Raw genomic sequence first — 22073 nt, forward strand, 5'->3', positions numbered from 1 at the left:
CCTCACATAAAAGTCAGAGGCTGTCTGTCCAGGGTAGTTTGACAAAGCCATCCGGCTCCTCCTGGCTTTCTGTTCCACCAACCTCCAGAGGCCCTATCCATCCACATAGTCCACCATGGTGCTGGGGCTCCCCAACTCCGTCCCCATTCCTAGCAGGAAGAAGGAAAGGATTAATATAGGACTACTCTTCTTTTTAAGACATTTCCCAGAATTTGGACACACTCAATTTTTTATTTTGAGAGTTTATATGCCCAGGAAAAAAATGAGAGTTCTATTCCTATGCGAGAAGAAGAGTGTGGATATTGGGTGATAGGAGGGTGTACAGAGAGCAGTAGATGCTGGAGCAGGTCAGTGCACATAGAGGTGAAAGTGACAGGATCTCCAGCAGAAAATTCCTGCTGGAAACTGGAGAAGTTTACGTAAAAATAGTCATGAGAAAATCTGACTTTTGGAGTTGAGGGTCACTGGTGGAAAGCCGAGTGGTGAAGGTTTGTGACACAGGCTGGAGTCTGAGGGTGCTAGTGAGTGGCAAGAAGGACAAGGCAGGAGGGGGAGAAAGAGAGCTGAATGCTTGTTTTGCATTTTGAAAACGTACATTCTTAAGTAATTTGGCCTATAACTCACCCAGTGCTGTATTGTTTGCTTGCATGGTTTAACTCAGAGTGTAGAAATACGGTGGTGCATTGGCACACTCAGAGTTAACCATATGGTTACAAATTAGCTTTGTCAGAATTACTGCTATTTATGTGGGTTTTTGAGATGCTCTTATTTATCTTTCAGACTTTCTTCAGAAAAGACCAAATCCTTTTTAAGTGTTCATTTTGTATGTGTTATGCGTTTTAGACGAGTGGATGCTGTGTTGGAATTGTAGCCTCTCACTAAGCTGAGGGCACTGTCCTTTCCTCTTTTGCAGGTCTTTGGTAGAAGAGTTTAGAAAGACACTCTGTGCTTTATGGCAAGGCAGCCAGACTGCATTTAGCCCAGAGTCCTTATTTTATGTTGTTTGGAAGATTATGCCAAACTTTAGGTAAGTATTATTTAAAGAAAGGTATTTTAAAACATTAATATTAGTGTCTATACTGTTCCTGAAATAATTCCTAATGAAGTGGTTTTATTCTAAATATTCTAAATACTTAACGCTAGTTTGGTGTTTTTTCTTTTTAAGAAGAAGAGTAGAAATCGAATACATCTGACTAAACAAATGTGTTTATTTAAATAATAGACTGTAGAAATGTCTTTAACAAGAGGTGGGGTATTTTGTTGCTATAAACATAAAGCCCTTATAAATAACTTATGTGCACTAGGAAAAGATACTGGACAAAATTTCCTTAATCCTTTCACAACATAGAATAATTACAATCACACACTGTCTTGTTACTCCAGCTAAAAAAATTAGTATGATCAGTAGAAGTGCATGGTATTATATGAACTGTTTGGAACTGAGTTTGGAAGCTCTGGGAAGGCTGTTGTCAAGGGCCTGGGACGCACTCTCTAGAAGGCGGCTGTGCCACATCCTGGTGTGGCCAGAGAGCTGCTGTGGTGCCCATGCTTTCTGTCTCGCCTCGCTTGAGCAAAATACACCTCTGCTGTACACCTAGCTATTAGAGGAGTCTCCTGCCTCTTCTCGTAGGCCTGTCATCCCTGTAGGGATTCAGATGATGGCAGCTTTGAGGCACTGCAGGTGTTTGACAGCAGCCTTGGCCACCTTCTGCCCGTTTTACCCTTCTGAAGCAAGTCATGGTTCTTACTAGTTACAATTTTGGCACCTAATGTACATCCCTTCTCCTTTTTAAAAAACAAAACAAAACAAAAAAACACCATGCTGTAGTAAACTTAGCGATCTTTCTTGCTCTATTGCCTAAAAAGATGTATTGTTAATATAGAGATATATTTAAAAGGTAATTAACTTCAAAGGACTTTAAATTGTTGCCTTGCTAAAGAGTCTAGCCTTAAGGATCTGACGTGAGTAACTCGAGTTAACCGTAGTCTTTGTTTTGAAAGAAACTCCTTTTATGTATCATACCATTTAGATCTCCTCTCAGGAAAGACATAAGAATTTGAGAATGTCTTGACTCTAAGTATGAAAGGTAGGAATGACAGTTAAGTTACCACTAGTCAAGTCTGGACCTAATAAAAAAAAAATTCTAACATAATCACCTGGTAGACTCTTGATAGAGGTTTAGTCTTTGTGTTTTATTATTACATAATAATAGTTTCCATTTATTGAATGCCTGCTGTGTGCCACCCACTGGGTATTTTATATCTGGTCTTCATTAAAAAACAAGCAAGAACACAATTCCAGTCAAGGTAGGAAATATTGCCCCCATTTTAGAGGAGACAAAACTGAGACAGAAAGGAGAAGCAACTTGTTTAAGCTTATGCGTCTAGTAGGGTAATGACCAAAATTAGAGTCCAGGTGTTTGTGGAGTTGGCAAATAATAGATGTATTGACAGTGATTTGCCCACATACCTTGAACGAGGCCCATTAACTAATTTGATACTGTTTTCTTGATCCCCATGGTGACCAAGATCCTTCATTCTTGAAAGCTTAGAAACATTATCATATTTTATACAGTAGAAATCTGCTTTTCCTGTACATCTTTCCACATCTCTGTCCTTTCTAGCTTCTGTAGCCCAACTGTGAGCATGATTTAGTTTTTAGCTGTTTAATTTTCATATTGGAATATTCCTACTGATGAAGGAATAAGGAAACCAGGCTGAGGAATTTAGCATGTGGAGTGTCTGGGGAAGATTTCAGATATCATGAACTCTTAAATTTCTTTAATGGCTGATGAGAATAGGGTGCTTTTGTACTCTTTAGCTGGGCTTGCTCTTAGTTCTGCAATAATTGAGATTGTTCCCCATTTTTATATAATCAAAGAACAATTTTTCTCTTGGTCAGATCTGGATCTTGAGATTATAACATGGATAAAGCTTTAGTGCAGGGTCACTGCACAATGCCCAGGTGTGAGGCAGGGAGGTGGGGCTTGCTTTTTACAGCTCTTACTCTACGAGGTATGCAGGTCAGATTCTTATAGCATGCCTGTGTGTAAGTGCATGAATCTTGATTTATGTTTATTTATAATCCCAAAGGAATGTTTTTTAGGTTTAAAAAGCCCATTTTCCTTGGTTAACACATGACAGTGTCTAGCGAACTTGATGCCTTTGGGATGAAATATGAGGACTCTGAAATACAAACATGCATGTAGAAGTAGAAACAACTTTCATCTATTAAATACACAAATATATATACATACACACACCCCCAAAACACACACCCTCAATGTAATCAGCAGCTTTGGAAAGAGAAATCATTAAGCCTATTCTTTTTTCCCCACTGAAACTAAAAGCCAGTTACCTAGCAGGGAAAATTTTCTTGAAGTTTTGACCTTTTCCAATATACATGTGTACTTACCACACTTCTTTTGATTTCTCAGTGTATTCAGCTCTTTCTATCCTTTTGCTTTTCATAAAAATACTTTAAAGTGTATTTTTTTAAATAGGCAAAAACATATGTGGTTCAGAATTCAAAAGGTAACAAAAGAATATGCAGTGAATGTTTTATTCTGTTCTCTAGCCATTCATTCTGTTTTCTGGAAGCAACCATAGTTACTAGAGTTTTCTGTATCCTTTCAGATATTGTGTGTACATATCCAGGCAAGTGTGTGTGTGTGTGTGTGTGTGTGTGTGTGTGTGTGTGTGTTTATGGAATTTTTAACGTAATTGGTGATGTATCATGTTTTTCCCTCCTTTAAGATGATTCATACTAGTATACAAACAGCTTCCTCAGACCATTTTCTAGTTCTATCATCATTTGTGTCCAAGTCCCTCCCAGTGGCTCTATGGACTGTTTCTAGTCTTTGCTGTTCTAAACAGTGCTACAGTGAGTAGTCTTTTACATACACGTGCAGGTATCTAAGAGAGAAAGTGCTAGGCTCAAGCAAATGTGCTTCTGTAATTTTGATAGTCTTTTTTGCTTGACTTTGTCACTCCTTGCTTTTCTTAACACAGCTCTGTCTTGCTGCTTTGCTGTCTTGTGTCACGTGCTTCTGCCCACAGCATTTGCTTGTGGTCCCTATCTCTTTGTCTAGGGTCCCGGTTAAAGCTAACACTCTTCAGGAAACTCTCTTGATGATTCAAATCAGGTCTTTTTGTACAGTCTGATTTAATATATTTGCCTTGACTTCCCAAGATGGAACTTTATTTTTTTAATCAGTTATTGTTATAATTACTGTTTTAAAATGATGCATAAGCATTGAAACATAATTCTTATGTTTGCTTGCTTTTCTCAGGTTTATAGACAATGTAAAGGATTTTTGTAGACAAAAAATAGATCTTTGCATGTGATGCTGTTTGTTTTGAGTCCCTCTTTGTAGCCCAGACTGGAGTCAGTGGCATGATGTGGGCTTACTGCAGCCTCTGCCTCCTGGGTTCAAGTGATTCTCCTGCCTCAGCCTCCCAAGTAGCTGGGATTACAGGCACGTGCCACCATGCCTAGCTAATTTTTTTGTATTTTTAATAGAGATGGGGTTTCACTATGTCGGCCAGGCTGGTCTCGAACTCCTGACCTCGTGATCCACCTACCTTGGCCTCCCAAAGTGCTGGGATTACAGTCGTGACCCACCATGCCTGGCCACGTGTGATACTTTAAAGTTTTATTTGACAATAGTCTTTTTGGGATATTTGTAAAAATATTTTAAAATACTATGCTGTTGATATTTTATATCTAAACCATTTTCATTCTTGTAGCCAAGAATTTTGCTTTTGTATTAGTGTGTGTGTTTGTAAACACAAGTTCATTTGTGTTCATTTTTGTCATTTTGTTTTCTGGTGTTTTTGTTTTGAGGAAATTCAGTCATGATTGCTGCCAAATACCGAGTTAGGAATACATTTAACTTATTTGCAGATATTTTGGCCAAAACAACAACTTTATAATTCTTTTTTTAATGTCAAGGATATTTTAAATATGAGCAGAACCTAAAATTCTAATGTATCTTAGGTATTTTAGATGATACATATGTATGTCTGTTTCTACATACAATATATACAGATTATATACTGGCACTGCCAAGACATAGAATAGTCAGTAACGTGCAGGCACGTCACAGTTAAGTATGTGGTGGGATCACATGAGTCCTTTTATGTGTCTGTATTCTGAGATGTTACTTTCTTTATTTGGAACGTCTGCTTTTCACACTCAAGCAGGTGCAAAGTAACATTTTTACTGATGAGCCTTAGAAGAAGTACTTGAACATATATATTGAAATTTAGTTGCCAGATAGTTTAGAAAAAGCTATAGTGAAATGCCAGAGTAACTTCTGACTTTAAGTTCCACAGTTCCATTTATTAGGGAGATTGTTTTCATAATTTAGAATTTCCAGGAAAGGGGGAGAATATATATTGACAGAAACTCTGGTTGGAAGAAATTTTGTTTGTGGAACCACTGCCTGGAAGAGTAGCGGGAGTTTTGAATCTTAAGACCAGGCCAGAAAAACTTAATGATTTAGATTAAAGAGAACCTTCCATGCTGGCAAAATGTAGACGGAAGTCTTTTTTATTTTAGTTTTATAAAAGTACTTTATATAACAATGCTTGCTTTATTTTATCCAAGTAACTTCCCAGACCTTCCACCTGTACCAGTTTCATTTTGTCTGCCTTCATTCCTGTTCTGTCATTGATCTGTATTCGTATAAGAATTTCATATAGTTTCCTGTCTGACTATACTGTAAGAAGTAACCTAAGAATATGTTGTTATATAAATTCAAGTTTTAGGATAGAGCATAACTGTATGTGAGCCAATGCATTTTTTAAAAGTATTTATTTATTTAAAAGATGTCTTAAGTCAGAAGTTAGGATGCAGGTAGAGAAGGTTAGACATCTTTAACTCTTTCAGTGAAGTTTTTCTTCCTTTCAGCCAGTGTTTAAAAATTAGTATCTTTCAATCTAAGGAGTCATTAATAATTTTAAATTCTCCTTTCTTATAGTAGTGGTTCACACCTGATTTTCTAGTGAGGGTAAGAGATGAAGCTGTGACATTGGAGCATCTTCTAGAGAGGTTATGTGGGCAGGGAGAAGAGTCAGAGTCCACCAGGAAACACAGGTGTAGTCCCATCTCTGTTACTCTCTTGCTGTAGGACTTTGGGGAAGTCACATACCGCCCCCCCACCTCCACAATTTCCTCACCTCTGAAGTGAGGAGATCATTGCAAGTCCAATTAGCTCTAATATTTTTTGGTTTTCAAACCTATCTTTAAGCAGAATTCATTCTTGAAGAGAAATTCTGTTACCTGTAGAGCTTGCGGGCGTGAAGGTGAGGAAACCTCGCTGTGCTTGTGAGCATGGGGCTGCCGTCCTTTCCCACGCCTTGGCCTCTTGCTGGTGTGACTGGGCACACAGAGCCCTTCCCCCCAGCCTTGTAAGTGACCGTTTCTGTTTGCTTTAGGGGCTATCAACAGCAAGACGCCCATGAATTCATGCGCTACCTTTTGGACCACCTACACTTGGAACTCCAGGGCGGTTTCAATGGTGTTTCCCGCTCAGCAATTCTGCAGGAGAATTCTACTCTATCTGCAAGTAACAAGTGTTGCATGTAAGATTTCGTTTCCTTCTGATTTTAGGAAGGCCTCAGACATTTCTGTTGGTGTTAACTGTGTGTTGGATTTATAACAGAAGATGGAGGGGTTTCCTAGACATTTGCTGGAACTTTTCGTGCTCTTGAACTTTGTGACCCAGTGAACTAGCACATGCCTCTTGCTTCCGGACCAGAGGCATCTTGTATTTGCATCCTGATTTAGTTCTGACTGTGATTACTTGGTGTAGATTATTTTAAATCTTGAAAAAACAGAAAATATTTGTACAATATTTGTACAGTTTAGCATTTAAAAGATTTCCTCCAAATATATTGAATGATGGGCAGGAGACTTAATTTTCATATACAAAAATAATATTTGTTCACTAAAAACAAAAGCTTAAAACATTTCGAATGTGAACTTTCCTAAAGCTTCATTGTGGACTTGAACTTTCCTAAAGTTTATCTGTTCTTTAATGAAGTCGAGGCATTTGTAAGTTCTCAGAAGTTTTTCTTGCTTCTCAATATGAATAAAACGAAGTTTTTTGGATTGCTTTCCCATGTACTAGTAGCCCACAAACATACACTGAGATCAGAACACTTATTTTGCTTGAAGAAGGGAAGATTTACTGTTATTTTAGCCTGGATTTTGGTCAGTTGTAGCCTCCTTTGTTCAGATGTTTTGAAAAGTTTCACCACTATTGAGCTACATGGGAGAGATTTACAAGAAGACAAACTCCCCCCAAAAAGAAAGAAAAGAGTAAGTAACATGTAGGTGTCATTGTAGTATTGCCTGGCAGCCCATGAATCGGACGTAGTAGGACTACTTCTTTTTAATGGCAAAGCAGGCTGATAGCTAACCAAGCAGTGTTGGAAAAGGGCAACCAATGTGAATTGCCATACTTCTCAAAATGATTGTCCCTCTAGGTCCTAGTAGCTGTGATTCCAATTAGAATACAATATAGAAAGGGAAGGACCTGTGACCTGGGAGAATTGTTCTACCTGCTAGCACCAAATTAAAGAGTATTAAATGAAAAATTGCTTTGTATTTTATCATGGCATATTCATCCACAAAGGATATTGAAATGGGCTCTATCATGGATAGGCTGTGTGAGGTGAGAGGGTATATGTCTTTATGATTTTACATGATGCCTGGGGCACCCTGTGGAATCACACTGTGTAATACTCATAGAATGTTCTTTTAGTGCCTCATGAGTTTTCAGTATTAATCTATCCCTTTTCATGACATTTTAAAGATTAGGAATTGCAAGTTTCATTACTGAGTTAGGGACAGAAACCAAACATTATCAAATATTAAAAATTCAGATTTCATTCAGTGCATTGGAGAAGCCATTTCAGGATCTAAGAATATTTGCTACAACTAGAAAAAGGTTCTCTTGTGTAATGTCTTTGTTGACTTGTGCACACACACACCTACCCCTACTGAAGGTGAAGGTGAGAATGGTGGCATGGAAGAAGTAAGTGGCAGATGTGATTTTTATAGTACATAGAAAATCATTCGTGCCAGTTAAAGGACCCTAGAATTATAAGAGCCTATCCAAGTATTCAATATTTAAACATTTGTGGTTATACTAAATGAAACTGATTTTGAATATTAAGTCATGGTATGTATGAAACTTAATGTCAAACAGGTCAGGCAGCTAAAAACTTGATTAGTATCCATTTCTCAGAGGAAGTGATTATAAGGAAGAACTACATTGAGTCTAAATGTAATTCTTAATGAAGCAGTTTCCATTTTAATTAAAGGCAACCTTGTAAGTGAACATCAGCATGAAAGGGTCAGTTAGAGTCCCTTCATTTTCAGCAGGATTTTTTTTTTTTTTTTTGCTATGTACTTTTTTAGTGACACAGATATTAAACCTAAACCTGAAATGGCCACTAGATCCTACAGCTCCCAATGCTTCTTCCCCAGTGCCATCTTAAAAAAAAAACAAAAAACAAAAAACTTATTAAGACAGTATGTCTTACAAACAATACTTTAAAAAGTAATAATAAAGTTACAGCCTATTTATTTTGCCAGTAAAAGAATGAAGCCTTTTCCTAGAAAAGGAATCAGACTTTTCAAATAGAATTGTTTGAGTAGGTTTTGTCATCATTGCAGTAGGTTTAACTTAAAGTGGCCTAGAAAATACAGTTCAGTGTTTTAGGAGTAATTGATTCAAGTGACAGAAACCACATTATATTGCTGTTAGCAAAAAAGAGTGTGTATTGGCTCAGGTAACTCCATAAGTGCACGAAGGCTAACAGACATGTAGTACTATTAATGATAGCAAACAATTGAAACTACCTCAATACCCACTAATACTATATTGGTTAAATTAAGAGAAAGAGCCGTGTTAGAGCAGATATTCAGGCCAGGCCAGCTGTATGACCTTGGGCCAACTTAACCTCAGCGTCCTCATCTACAACATGGGGCTAACAGTAGCTACCTTTCTGATGTGTTGTGAAGATTAATTGATTGAATAGATGGAAAGAATGTGCTTGGAATGGAGCCTGCATGTAGTAAGTGCTATAATAAGTGCCTGCTACTCCAGGTCTCACTGGTACACTTCCTCGGTGGTTCTTGCTTCCGTTGTATGTCCATACTCTGACACACCATGTAGCTGTCAGGAAGAATGAGGTACCTGTTTAAGATACACACTCAGGGAAAAACATAAAAGCAAGAAGCAGGTGTAATCTGACTTCATACGAATAAAATAGTGGCAAACACTTTAAGTGCTTTATTTTTGGTAAGTACTCTTCTAAAAGCACTTCACATACACAACTCTCTCGTCTCCACACTGGGCCTCTGTGGTGGGTGCTCTTCTGTATTCCTGTTTTATATTTGATGGAGCAGAGGCATGAAAAGGTTAAGTAACATTAGGGCAGATGGTTTTGAAAATTGTTCTTAAAACAGTATATTCTTCATCTCCACAAGGAAATTATTTGCAGTATTGAGCTTTTTAAAAAGTGTTTTTGACAGTAATATCCAGCACTTTCAATTGTGAAGTCCTGCTTACAGCAGTAATTACTAAATCTGTATTAAATTCCTTTACTTCCTTTTCCCCAAATCTGACAGATGGCTGTATAAAAACTCTAAAACTATCTCAGATCAAGGATGTTCAAAGTCAAGTAATTGTGAGAGTTCCCTGTGAAATATGAAAGGCCTTGCAAAGATTCCAATACAAGGCAGTTTCTTCCTTCTGAGGCCTAACCTGGGGAGGGAATGGAAGGAGTCATGTCGCCCTGTGCAGACTCATGCATGTGATCTGTTATGATAGCAAATGGCCAGTGTTAGTTACTCTTGGGGAAAGTAGTGGGATTGGATGAAGGCATTGGGGGAGGTCAGTGGCTTAAACCTTTTATTTAGTATGTGTCTATGGTTTTGAAATTTTTACATTATTTTTTAACTTAGAAATAAATGATTTAAATATTCCCTCAAAGGGAGTCATCTGTAGGGCTTTAACAAATATTTGTAGTTTTTTAAGTGTCAAAGAGATGGCTTCTTACTGAGATATTTTCCTATATGGTGATTTTGTTTAGAAATGGAGCATCTACTGTTGTCACGGCTATATTCGGAGGCATTCTCCAAAATGAGGTTAACTGCCTCATATGTGGGACAGAATCTAGAAAGTTTGATCCATTCCTAGGTAAGTTATGTGGCATGTGGCTATATAATATTTTATTAAAATAATTTTAATGTTTCCTTCAAAAAATAAGTGTAAAGAGAAATCTAGAAATACATCAGTTTGTGAAATTATTTTTGAGTAGACATATATGCCTTTAACAGCTCTTTATTTACTTATCTCTCCTTTTAAGACCTTTCATTAGATATTCCAAGTCAGTTCAGAAGTAAGCGCTCTAAGAATCAAGAAAATGGACCAGTTTGTTCATTACGAGGTAAAGATACTTGAATGTTCTAAAATATTTTTTCTTTAAATAATGGAATAGATTGATAAGCTTCATCTATATGTGCTATGTGGTTAATATCCTTAATAAATCTGTGTTATAACTTAAAAGTCAAACTTGAATGTCTTTTCCTACCCTCCAAAATGTTACTGAATAAGAATGTCTGCCATAAAATATTGTGTGAAGCATAAAATATTTCGCATTTTTTTCTTCTTTTTAATACTGACTTTAAAATAGAAGGTCTGTAGCAGAAGTTTTTCTGACCAGATGAAACAGAAGTTATTCTGTGGTTATCCCACTAGCATCTATAGGAAGAAAATACTCAGCAGAGTCTTATAAATTACGGTATTATGTATTGTTGTCAAATAGTTTGAGAAATCTCTGGATGATATAACTGCTGCTTAAGCCTGAGGCCCTGCTTTTAAGACTGTTAAAATTCACATTTATTTAGGGAGATTTGAACATATTTTTTCCTTGATGAGTACTAGCTACTGTAATCAAGGCAGAAGACCTTACTTAAAATTTTATCGTAGACCATAAGTGTACACACAGGTCACAATTAAAATGGCTAATTGTTCTTGCTAGTTATATAAAGAAGCAGCTAGGATAGACAAAAGAGGGCCGAGTCTGTATTTTATCAGAAACTCTACACTGAAGCTAACAGTTTCTACTCTGACTTGTATGTTCACTAAAAGTAATTCTCTTTTCTCTATTTTAGGGAGTATTGTCATGATGGTTTTTTTATTGCAAAACTGCACTGTCCAATATGATAACCATGAGTCATGTAGCTATTAAATTAATTAAAATTTAAAATTCTGTTGCTTAATTACACCTGAACCACACGTGCTCAGAAACCACAGGGGCTAGTAGGGGGCTCCTGCGTTAGACAGCACTACTCTAGAATCACATTATCCTAGTGGAAATAAAACTTTCTATTGGAGAAGGGCTAGGCTTCTCTGCGTTACTGGCATTCTGTGTAATGTGAGGCATTTGGCTTGTTAGAAGCAGCAGAGGTCTCAGACACTTGTAGCACTGTTGCTCAGGTAGTTTCTAGAAATCCATCAGATGATACGTGGGATGACTAGACTACACTCCAGTAAGGAACCGGAACAACTCTGTATATGAAACATTTTGTGGATGCTCTTAGTTTGTTCCTTACCTACACGACCAGTGTTGTCTCCTTAACAGGAATACAGAAGAAAAAGCCCCACTCCACTTCTCTGCAAAATATATGGCTATAGTATGTGGCTCCAAAACTGTTTTTGGCCTATTTGAGATTAAGAAAATTCACAGTATGCTTGATATTGTCAAATATCACACATTTTCTCTTTATATCTAGGGCATGTGAATACAAGCTAACTTAATCATAAATACCTGGTTATTTACAGTGGAAGTCAGTGAGAATTAAAGGAATTAGCCTCAAACTATATCATTTTATAAACTCTTCAGTAAAAATAGTACTAATCACATTAGTTTAAAAACTGTTCCTCACTATATATACATGGATATATATCTGAACAATACTTTTTGTTTTTTTGTGGTTTTTTTTTTTTTGAGACTGAGTCTTGCTCTGTCGCCCAGGCTGGAGTGCAGTGGTGCGATCTTGGCTCACTGCAAGCTCCACCTCCCACGTTCAAACGATTCTCCTGGCTCAGCCTCCTGAGTAGCTGGGACTACAGGTGCATGCCACCACGCCTGGCTAATTTTTGTATTTTTAGTAGAGACGAGGTTTTGCCATGTTGGCTAGGCTGGTCTTCAACTCCTAACCTCAAGTGGTTCGCCCACCTTGGCTTCCTAAAGTGCTGGGATTACAGGCATGAGCCACCGCACCCAGCCTGAACAGTACTTTCTGATATTTAACAAAACTTAGTAAATCCAGATGATCTTTGGCTAGAAGACTCAGAGACACTAGTTTGTTTAGGCTTCTTTCCTTCCTTCTGTGTTGTTTCCCTCATTCTGAGGTGGTTCTATATGTGGTTCTTACTGACTTTCGTAACATTTCAGTTACGACTTATCCCAGAATACTTGAATACCAAGCAGAGTCTCAATTCTTGAGCCCATCCAGGAGGAGAGTGCATGACACAGCTTATAGATGGCCGATTATTCTCCAAACAACAAAAGTGGCAAGTGGCATCCGCCTTGCATCCCAGGGAGTATTGTCCTTGGCACAGAATCCTTGAACTCTGATGTGATTGGTGTTAGCTTCAGGGGGCCCAGACCATCCTAAGTAGTTTAGGGTTTGGCCGGAAAAGCGTTTCCTGTAATATCAGCTGACTTTTGTTTGAATCCTCAGGCTTGATTTTTATTTAAGAGCTTACTGTTGGCTTTAAAAAGTCCATGACAGGGTCTGGTACCTCCTCATTGTGTTTTTGTTGACCACCCTTATCAATTAAGGGCACTTCTCTTGGACATCCAGAATGTCATGGACTTCACTTAACTCATAGACCTTTCTTTATTTACTGGAAATGGAGACTTGTGATTACCTAGTAAGTCTTCTACATGTTTTGAGTCCACTTGACAAGAACTACTTGTGTACTTTTTGGATTTGTAATTGTTAAGCTTAGTTTTCCTTTAAAAAGCAAAAGTCATGGTGAGAAAGACCCATCTTAAATAACTTAAATAACTTGAAGTTAACTAAAAATATGCATATTGCAAAAGGCATTAAATAACCCCAGTTCTGAAACCTGACAAAGATACCATGAAAAAGAAAATATAGCTTGATCTCACTTATATTATAGATCGAAAAATTCTAAATAAAGTGTTAGCAAATACAACTCAGTAGTGTACTAAAACAATAATATACAGAGATCAAATAGGACTGATTTAATACTAGAAATATAATTAGGTGAAAACAAATGAAAATGCTCTAATAGGCCAAATGCCTGGGCATAGTGGCTTATGCCTGTAATCCCAGCACTTTGGAAGGCTAAGATGGGAGCATTGCTTGATCCCAGGAGTTTGAGACCAGCCTGGGCAACATAGTGAGACCCTGTCTGTACCAAACAAAAATAAGAAGGCCAGGCATGGTGGCTCACGCCTGTAATCCCCGCACTTTTGGAGGCCGAGGCAGGCTGATCACGAGGTCAGGAGATTGAGACCATCCTGGCCAACATGGTGAAACCCTGTCTCTACTAAAAATACAAAAATTAGCTGGACGTGGTGGCAAGTGCCTGTAATCCCAGCTACTCATTCAGGAGGCTGACGCAGCAGAAGAGCTTGAACCACGGAGTCAGAGCTTGCAGTGAGCCGAGATTGTGCCACCGCACTCCAGCCTGGTGACAGAGTGAGACTCTGTCTCTAAATAAGAAAAATTAATTGGGCATGGTGGTATATGCCTATAATCCCAGCTTCTTGAGAGGCTTAGGCAAGGAGGATCACTTGAGCCCTGGAGTTGGAGGCTGCACTGAGCCTTCACTGCTCCTGTGCTTTAGGCCTGGGTGAGAGAGTGAGACCCCGTCTCCAAAAAAAAAAAAACCAAAAATGTCCAAATAAGATACCGATAAAATCCCAAATCCATTACTGATTAAAAGGAGAATAAAGGGGTGGGCGCAGTGTAGTCCCAGCACTTTGGGAGGCCAAGGCGGGTGGATCACTTGAGGCTAGGAGTTCGAGACCAGCCCTGACCAATGTGGAGAAACCCCATCTCTACTAAAAATACAAAAATTAGCCACGTATGGTGGCATGTGCCTGTAGTCCCAGCTCCTCGGGAGGCCGAGGCAGAATAATGGCTTGAACCCGGGAGGCAGAGGTTGCAGAGAGCCGAGATCGTGCCACTGCACTCCAGCCTCGACAACACAGTGAGACTCTGTCTCAAAAACAAAGAGAAGAAAAAACTTTTATTAGGAATAGAAATGTTAACTTGATGACAATTATTAACAGCTATCAGTGATCATCACAGTTAATGGTGAAGCACTGATGATTTTCCATTAAGGCCGGAAATCAGCCAAGAGACCTACTGAAATACTGCTCAGACGTCTTCTGGAAAAACAAGGCAATAAACTAGGAAAAGAAATAAGAATAAATTATAGAAGAAGAATGACCAAATTATTAACATTTGCAGACAGACTGATTATATACCTAGAATATTTCAGGAGAATCAGTTGGAAAATTACAAGAAATATTAACTATTGTCATGGAGAGTTGAGACTGGGCAGGAGGACACCTGCTTTTCTAGAAGCCCTCAATTTAAAAAAAATCAAACACAAGTAATACTTTGATAAATATGTTCTAAACATGGAGCTAAAAAGTTTAGGCAAAAAGGCAGCTGATTTTCTGTACATAGCAGAATAATCTATTCACAGTAGCAATAAAAACTCAAAAGTACTTAATAAATTTAATAAGGAATATGCAGTACTTTAGTAAAACATTATAAAAGGACAGATAAAGCCTGAATAAAAAGAGCCACATCATATTCTTGGATGGGAAGACCCAATATTGCAGAAATGTCCATTTTCTCCCAAATTACTCCCTACATCTATTCTAATTTATTAAAAAATTCCTCTGTAAGTAGAAATTCTCAAGAGGAGTTAAAGAAGTTTTTAAAATGAAAGTAAGGTAGAAACATAGCAATGGGATAGGAAATGTCCTAGCACTACGAATATAGAGCAGGTGCTAATGTAAAATATTTATGGAAATTTACAATATGCCAAAGAATGTCAAATCAGTGGGACGAATAAGAAATTAGGCAATAAATGGTGTTAGTGTTAATGAAAATTAATTTGGGAAAACACTGATTTCCTCCCTGCCTCATATCCTTTCCCTAATTTGAGGTTTCAGTATTTAAATATGAAACATAAAACCACAGGACACTGTAGGAAAGCATCTTTATGATCTTGTCATAGGGGAAATCTAAGCCAGAACCTATAATGGGAAATGCTTCATAAATTTAATTGAGCAATGGTAAAAGACCATAGACAAAGTGGAAAAGAGATGATAAACTTGAGACAAATATTTGGACGTATATGAAAAAGGTGACTTAGGCAGAGTACATGAGTAAGATATAAATGATCATTATAACATCTAAAAAGTGTTAATCCTCATATTCAAGAAAATGTAAAACAAGATTGATGAAAAGGATAAAGATGGATGTCAGTGGAAGAGGACACTCGTGTTGGTGTTAGAAGTATAAATTGGCATGATTGTTTTTGGAGGGTAGTGATCACCATTTTTAATAAGCATTTCCTTAGACATACTAATTTCACTTACAAGGGTGGACAATAATATGTGTAAAAGATTTTAATTGAAACACTCTTTGTTATTGAAAAAAATCAAACAATTTAAATGTTCACCAGTAGGGCACTGGTTTAATAAATTGTATTATGTGACAATTAAGAAAGATAAAGTTGACCAATAACTACGCCATAGAAACATAGCTACAAAATATTGTGTAGTAAAAAACTGTCCATGGAAGTATGTGTGTGGAATAATTCCATTTGTGTAAGATAAAAAACATATGGGTGCTAAAATTCTTAAACAGCATATACTGTGCTGTTCACAGTGATTATCTCAGGGAAGTGAGATTCAGGAGGGAAATGGAACTGCATTATTTTTTCATTTGTTTTAACCAGTGTGTATCACCTTTATAATACCTACTTGGGGGAGAGTAAAAAATGCATATTAACTTAATGTATAATTCCAAACTACTGCTTTGCTAAATTAAATTTATATAGTATATAAAGTTGATCTAATAACTTCAACAAACTAGCTTTATTTTCTGCTTTCCATAGAGATGCTATTTTAACAGTTTATATCATGTGGAAGACTGACAGTTGTGAAATATATGCCCTGAAATCTTTGAGAATCTTAAGAGTTTCAGAAACTGGTACGCATATATATATATATGAATATATTATAAGCATATATACTTATATATTATTTTAATATTTATATAAGTATATATTTATTTTTTCTTTTAGGAAATGCGGTAAAGTACAAATGAAACATTAAGCAGCTTCCTCAGATCCTTACTGAAATGTGAACACTGGATAGCTAGTAGATTCTTTTATTTACTAGCTAGTAGATTCTTTTATTTATTTATGTTTTTGAGATGGAGTGTTGCTCTGTCATGCAGGCTAGAGTGCAGTGGCACGATCTTGGCTCACTGCAACCTCCAGGTTTAAGCGATTCTGCTGTCTCAGCCTCCTGAGTAGCTGGGATTGCAGGCACGTGCCACCATGCCCAGCTAATTTTTGTACTTAGTAGAGATGGGGTTCATCATGTTGGCCAGGCTGGTCTTGGACTCCTGACCTCAAGCGATCTGCCTGCCTCGGCCTCCCAAAGTGCTGGGATGACAGGCGTTAAGCCACCATGCCTGGTTGCTAATAGACTCTTTACTGGCCATATGATTCGCTTCCACATGTGAGCTCTGAGGTGAAATTCACACTCATGCTGCTGCAAAATATTGAACTGAAGTACATTTCAGGGTCATTCAGGCTTTTCAAATAGTTAAAATAGTTGCCAAATCTGTGAATGTTTAAGGGTATGTTATATCAGATAGTCTTCCTCTTAAAGAAATATGTGTTCATGCGTTTATATGTATGTGTGTGTTGGTTTTGTGTGTGTGTGTGTGTGTGTGTGTGTGTGTGTGTGGTTTTTTTTTTTAAGATGGAGTCTTGCTCTGTTGCCCAGGCTGGAGTGCAGTGGTGCAATCTTGGCTCACTGCAACCTCCACCTCTGGGTTCAAGCGATTCTTCTTCCTCAGCCTCCTGAGTAGCTGGGACTACGGGTGCACGCCACCACACCCAGCTAATTTTTTGTTTGTTTGTTTGTTTGTATTTTTAGTAGAGACAGGGTTTCACCATATTGGTTTGGTCTCAAACTCCTGAACTCGTGATCCGCCTGCCTCGGTCTCCCAAAGTGCTAGGATTACAGGTGTGAGCCACTGTGCCTGGCCCATGTTTTTTTTTTTTAAAGACAGGGTCTCACTCTATTGCCCAGGCTAGAGTGCAGTGGCAGGATCATGGCTCAGTCTCAAGTGATCCTCCCACCTCAGTCTCCTGAGTAGCTGGAACTACAGGCACATGCCACCATGCTTGCCAGTTTTTGTATGTTTTTAGACACAGTGTTTCGCCCTTTTGCCCAGGCTGGTCTTGAACTCCTAGGTTCAAATGGTCCCCCACGTCAGCCTCCCAAAGTGCTGGGATTACAGGCGTGAGCCACTACGCCTGGCCTATATGTTTTAATAATGGTTTTCTTTATGCATATATTCATTTAGGAATTTGGAGAAAACTCAAAAAAGAAGAGGAGCATACACATCCCTTATAAGCTTATCATCCAGACATACTGTAGTTCAGAAATTTTATGTTTAAAAACTGTGATTTAAAAGTTGTTTTTTTAGGGCCGGGAATGGTGGCTCATGTCTGTAATCCCAGCACTGTGGGAGGCTGAGGATTACAAATAGGCACAGGTTTCCAGGGATGCTCAATAAACTTTTTAAAACCCATGAAGAGATGACAGTGGTAGCGCAGATTGTTCTCTACTAATCCAACTAGGGTTTACTATAATAGCACTTCCTTATGGAACTCCCCAGGAGGCCCCCCTGGGCACAACAGTCTCCTTACCTTCTGCTTCAGCTGGGATCCTGAGGATGTCCCCACCTCTTGGCAGGCTGTAACAGCACGGAGAACAGAGAGGGGTTCTCAAGGCAGTTAGGTGGCGCCATCATTTTTTAAACTGAGGGTTTGAAAAACCAGGCTCAGCTTATATTGCCTCTTTATGAATCATCTTATGGGCCTGACCTGACTGTGTCTATTCCTTTTTGGTATCTCACATGGCCTTAGATGAAAAGGACTAACTCTCCATTATCTTGTGCATCAATCAGCAGGGAGACCACTACATGGTCACCTTGTAAGTTTAAGCAGCTCAAAAAGGCAGGGAGGAAGAAAATGTTGGAAAGCAAGAAGATGCTAGGAGAAGGCATAAAGAACCTCCTTTGCGTTGGAGAGAAGATGAGGACAGGAAGGGAGGCTGTGAGAGGCGCTTTGGTTTCAGAAAAGGAGCAGGGTGATGGCAGGGGCTTTGCCTGGCAGGGAGAAGGAACAAGAGAGCAGTGTAGTATTTATGTGCATTTCACATAAATGCAGATGAGTTACTGTGAAATGTTGATACATTCTTTCAGTAATCTCAGTGCTCCTCAGGGTATCAAATTCCTGAAATTAAAGGTTCTAAATAGTTACTAAAGGAGATTTAGAATACCACCCACCAACTCAGTAGTAGCCCTCTCTGAATGACCCCATGCTTCCACACATGGGGAGACCCCTTCAGAAAGTGGGTCTGTACAGGTTAAATATAGGGGAAAAAGACTTCTCGGCTGTTGAGGCGTTTCTCCTTCTCAGTGTTGTGCGGCTAGGTAGCATGGGCAACAATGTCTTGCTGGTGAATCTTACAACCATCTGGCTAATGGGATGGAGAGGCTGGGGTGACAGTATCTCGGAGTCATCATATTCTCCCTGCCCTCTTATTTGCCTGTGAAAGTTTCAAGCAGATATTGTCAATTATTTAAAAAAAAAAAAAAGCCAGGCACAGTGGCTCACGCCTGTAATCTCAGCTACTGGGGAGGATTGCTTGAGCCTCGGAATTTGAGGCTGCAGTGAGCTATTTTACACTCCAGCTGGGTGACAGAGGAAGACCTTGTCTCTTAAAACAATTTTTTAAAAAATTGTCGTAAAATATACATAGAATAAAATGTAACATTTTAACTGTTTTAAGTGTGTAATTCAGTGGCATTTAGCATACCCAGAATATTATACAACCATTACTACTTCTAAAAATTTCTGTCATCCTAAACAGAAACTCTGTACCCATTAAACAGTAACTCATTATTTTTCCTCTCTTATTCTCAGTAACTCATATTCTACACTCTGAATTTTGTCTATTCTAGGCACCTCATATTAAGTGGAATCATACTGTATTTATCCCTTTGTGATTGACTTAGCATATTTTCAGGGTTCATCCATGTTGTAGCATATCTCAGAATTTACTTCCTTTTTGAGGCTTAATATTCTCCTGTATGTATAGACTGCATTCTGTTCATCCATTCATCTGTTGACACTTGGGTTGTTCCCACCTTTTGGCTATTACAAATAATGCTGCTATGAACACTGGTGTACATGTATCTAAGTTCCTGCTTCCAGTTCTTTTGGGTATATACCTAAGAGTGGAATTGCTGGATCATAATTCTGTTTAACTTGTTGAGTTACTGCCAAATTTTTCTACAGTGGCTATACCATTTTACATTCCCACCAGCAAGGTACAACGGTTTTTTTGTTTGTTTTTTCGAGATGAAGTCTTGCTCTGTTGCCCAGGCTGGAGTGCAGTTGTGTGATCTCGGCTCACTGCAACCACCACCTCCCAGGTTCATCATGCCATTCTCCTGCCTCAGCCTCCCAAGTAGCTGGGACTACAGGCACCTGCCACCACGCCCAGCTAATTTTTTGTATTTTTAGTAGAGACGGAGTTTCACCATGTTAGCGAGGATGGTCTCGATCTCCTGACCTCGTGATCTACCCGCCTCAGCCTCCCAAAGTGCTGGGACTACAGGCATGAGCCACCGTACCTGGCTGGTACAATGGTTTTAATTTCTCCACTTTCTAGCTAACACGTTATTTTCTGCTTTTGTTTTTGTCTTTTAAATAACAGCCATCCTAGTAACTGTGAAGTAGTATGTCACTATGGTTTTGATTTGCATTTCCCTAGTAATTAGTGATGTCGAACATTTTTATGTGTCTGTTGGTCATTTGTGCCTCTTTGTAGAAAAGTCTATTAAAGTCCTTTCCCCATTTTTGAATCAGTTTGTTGTTGTCGTTGAGTTTAGTAATTAGTGATGTTGAGCATCTTTTTATGTGTTTATTGGTCATTTGTGCTTCTTTGGAGATATGTCTATTAATGTCCTTTGCCCATTTTTGAATCAGTTTGTTGTTGAGTTTTAGGAGTTCTTCATATATTGTGGCCATTAATCCCTTATCCAGATACATGATTTGCAAATATTTTTCTCCCATTCTGTGGTTTCTCTTTATAGTGTCCCTTAATACACAATTTTTTCATTTTGATAAAGTTCAGCTTATCTATTTTTTCTTTTGTTGCCTGTGCTTTGGGTGTCATATCAAAATCATTGCCAAATCTAATGTCATGGAGCTTTTTCCCTATGTTTTCTTCTAAGAGTTTTATAGTTTTAAGACTTACGTTTCAGACCTTTGATCTATTTTAATTTTTGTATATGGTGTAACTGTCCAACTTAATTCTTTTGCATGTTGATATCCAGTTTCCCCAGCACCATTTGTTGAAAAGATGGTCCTTTCCCCATTGAGTAGTCTTGTCATTCTTGTCAAAAATCAGTTGACTGTATATGTAAGAGTTTATTTCATTGGTCTGTATGTCTGTTCTTATGTCAGTGCCATACTGTTTGATTACTGTACCTTTGTAGTAAGTTTTAAAATCAAAAGTGTGAGTCCTATAACTTTTTTGTTCTTTTTCAAAATTGTTTTGGCTATTCAGGATTCCTTAAGAGTCCATGTGAGTTTTAGGATGGGTTTTCTATTTCTGCAAAAATTTCTATTGGGATTTTGATAAGAATTGCACTGAATCTGTGGATTGCTTTGGGTAGTAATAATCATGTTAACAACATCAAGTCTTCCAATCTATGAATGCAGGATGTCTTTAAAATTTTATTTCAGCAATGTTTTGTAGTTTTCAGGTATAAGTCTTTTGTCTCCTTAAATGTATTCCTAAGTATTTTATTCTTTTTGATGCTACTATAAATGAAATTATCTTAATTTCCTTTTTGGAAATACCTAACAATGAATACATTGTCAGTGTGTAGCAGTGCAACTAACTTTTGTATGTTGATTTTGTATCCTGTCTTTTCATTCTCTTGAGAGTATCTTTTACAGAGCAAAAATTTTTAATTGTAATGAAGTCTAACTTATAAATCCTTCTTTCATGGATTATGCCTTTGGTGTTGCATCTAAAAAGCCATTGCCAAACCCAAGGTCATCTGGATTTTTTCCTGTGTTCTGAAAGTTTTATACCTTTGATCTATTTTAATAGTTTTTGTGGAGGGAATAAAAGGTCTGTGTCTAGATTTTTTTTTTTTTTTTTGGCCTGTGAATGTCCAGTTCTAGTACCATTTGTTGAAAATACTATCCATTCTCCATTGTATTGTCTCTGCTCCTTTGTCAAAGGCAGTTGACTATATTTGTATGAGTCTATTTCTGGGTGCTCTATTCTCTTCCACTGATCTGTTTTCTTTCTTTCGCCAGCACATTGTCTTGGTACTATAGCTTTGTAATAAGTTAAGTTGGGTAATATCAGTCTTTCAATTTTGTTCTTCTTCAATGTTGTATTTGCTATTCTTGGTCTTTTGCCTTTCCATAATAAACTTTAATTTTGTCACCATCCACAAAATAATTTGCTGGTTTGAGATTGCACTGAATCTATAGATGAAGTTGGGAAGAACTGACATCAATAGTGAGTCTTCCTATCCATGAACACAGGATGTCTTTATGTCTTTTAAAATTTCTTTCAGCAACATTTCATAGCTTTCAGGCACAGTTAATTTTTTTGTAACTGTAGGGTTTTTTACATGAGATCATGTGATCTGT

At 37.9% G+C, this 22073-nt stretch overlaps 1 protein-coding gene across 16 annotated transcripts in view; it reads left to right on the forward strand.

The window, feature by feature from the left end:
* Window positions 1-22073, forward strand: part of USP3 (ubiquitin specific peptidase 3) — an 88689-nt gene that overhangs the window by 58158 nt on the left and 8458 nt on the right. For all 16 annotated transcript variants that reach the window (XR_013395154.1, XR_003730916.2, XR_013395155.1 and 13 more), the window contains 4 exons: window positions 914-1027; window positions 6442-6588; window positions 10111-10217; window positions 10387-10467. Coding sequence is in view for 6 of the 16 variants with exons in the window: in XM_015142357.3 (XP_014997843.1) it covers window positions 914-1027; window positions 6442-6588; window positions 10111-10217; window positions 10387-10467 (449 nt within the window). In the remaining 10 variants the exon portion in view is untranslated. The remainder of the gene's footprint in view (window positions 1-913; window positions 1028-6441; window positions 6589-10110; window positions 10218-10386; window positions 10468-22073) is intronic.

The sequence above is a fragment of the Macaca mulatta genome, chromosome 7 (assembly GCF_049350105.2).
Source record: "Macaca mulatta isolate MMU2019108-1 chromosome 7, T2T-MMU8v2.0, whole genome shotgun sequence".
Taxonomy (NCBI): domain Eukaryota; kingdom Metazoa; phylum Chordata; class Mammalia; order Primates; family Cercopithecidae; genus Macaca; species Macaca mulatta.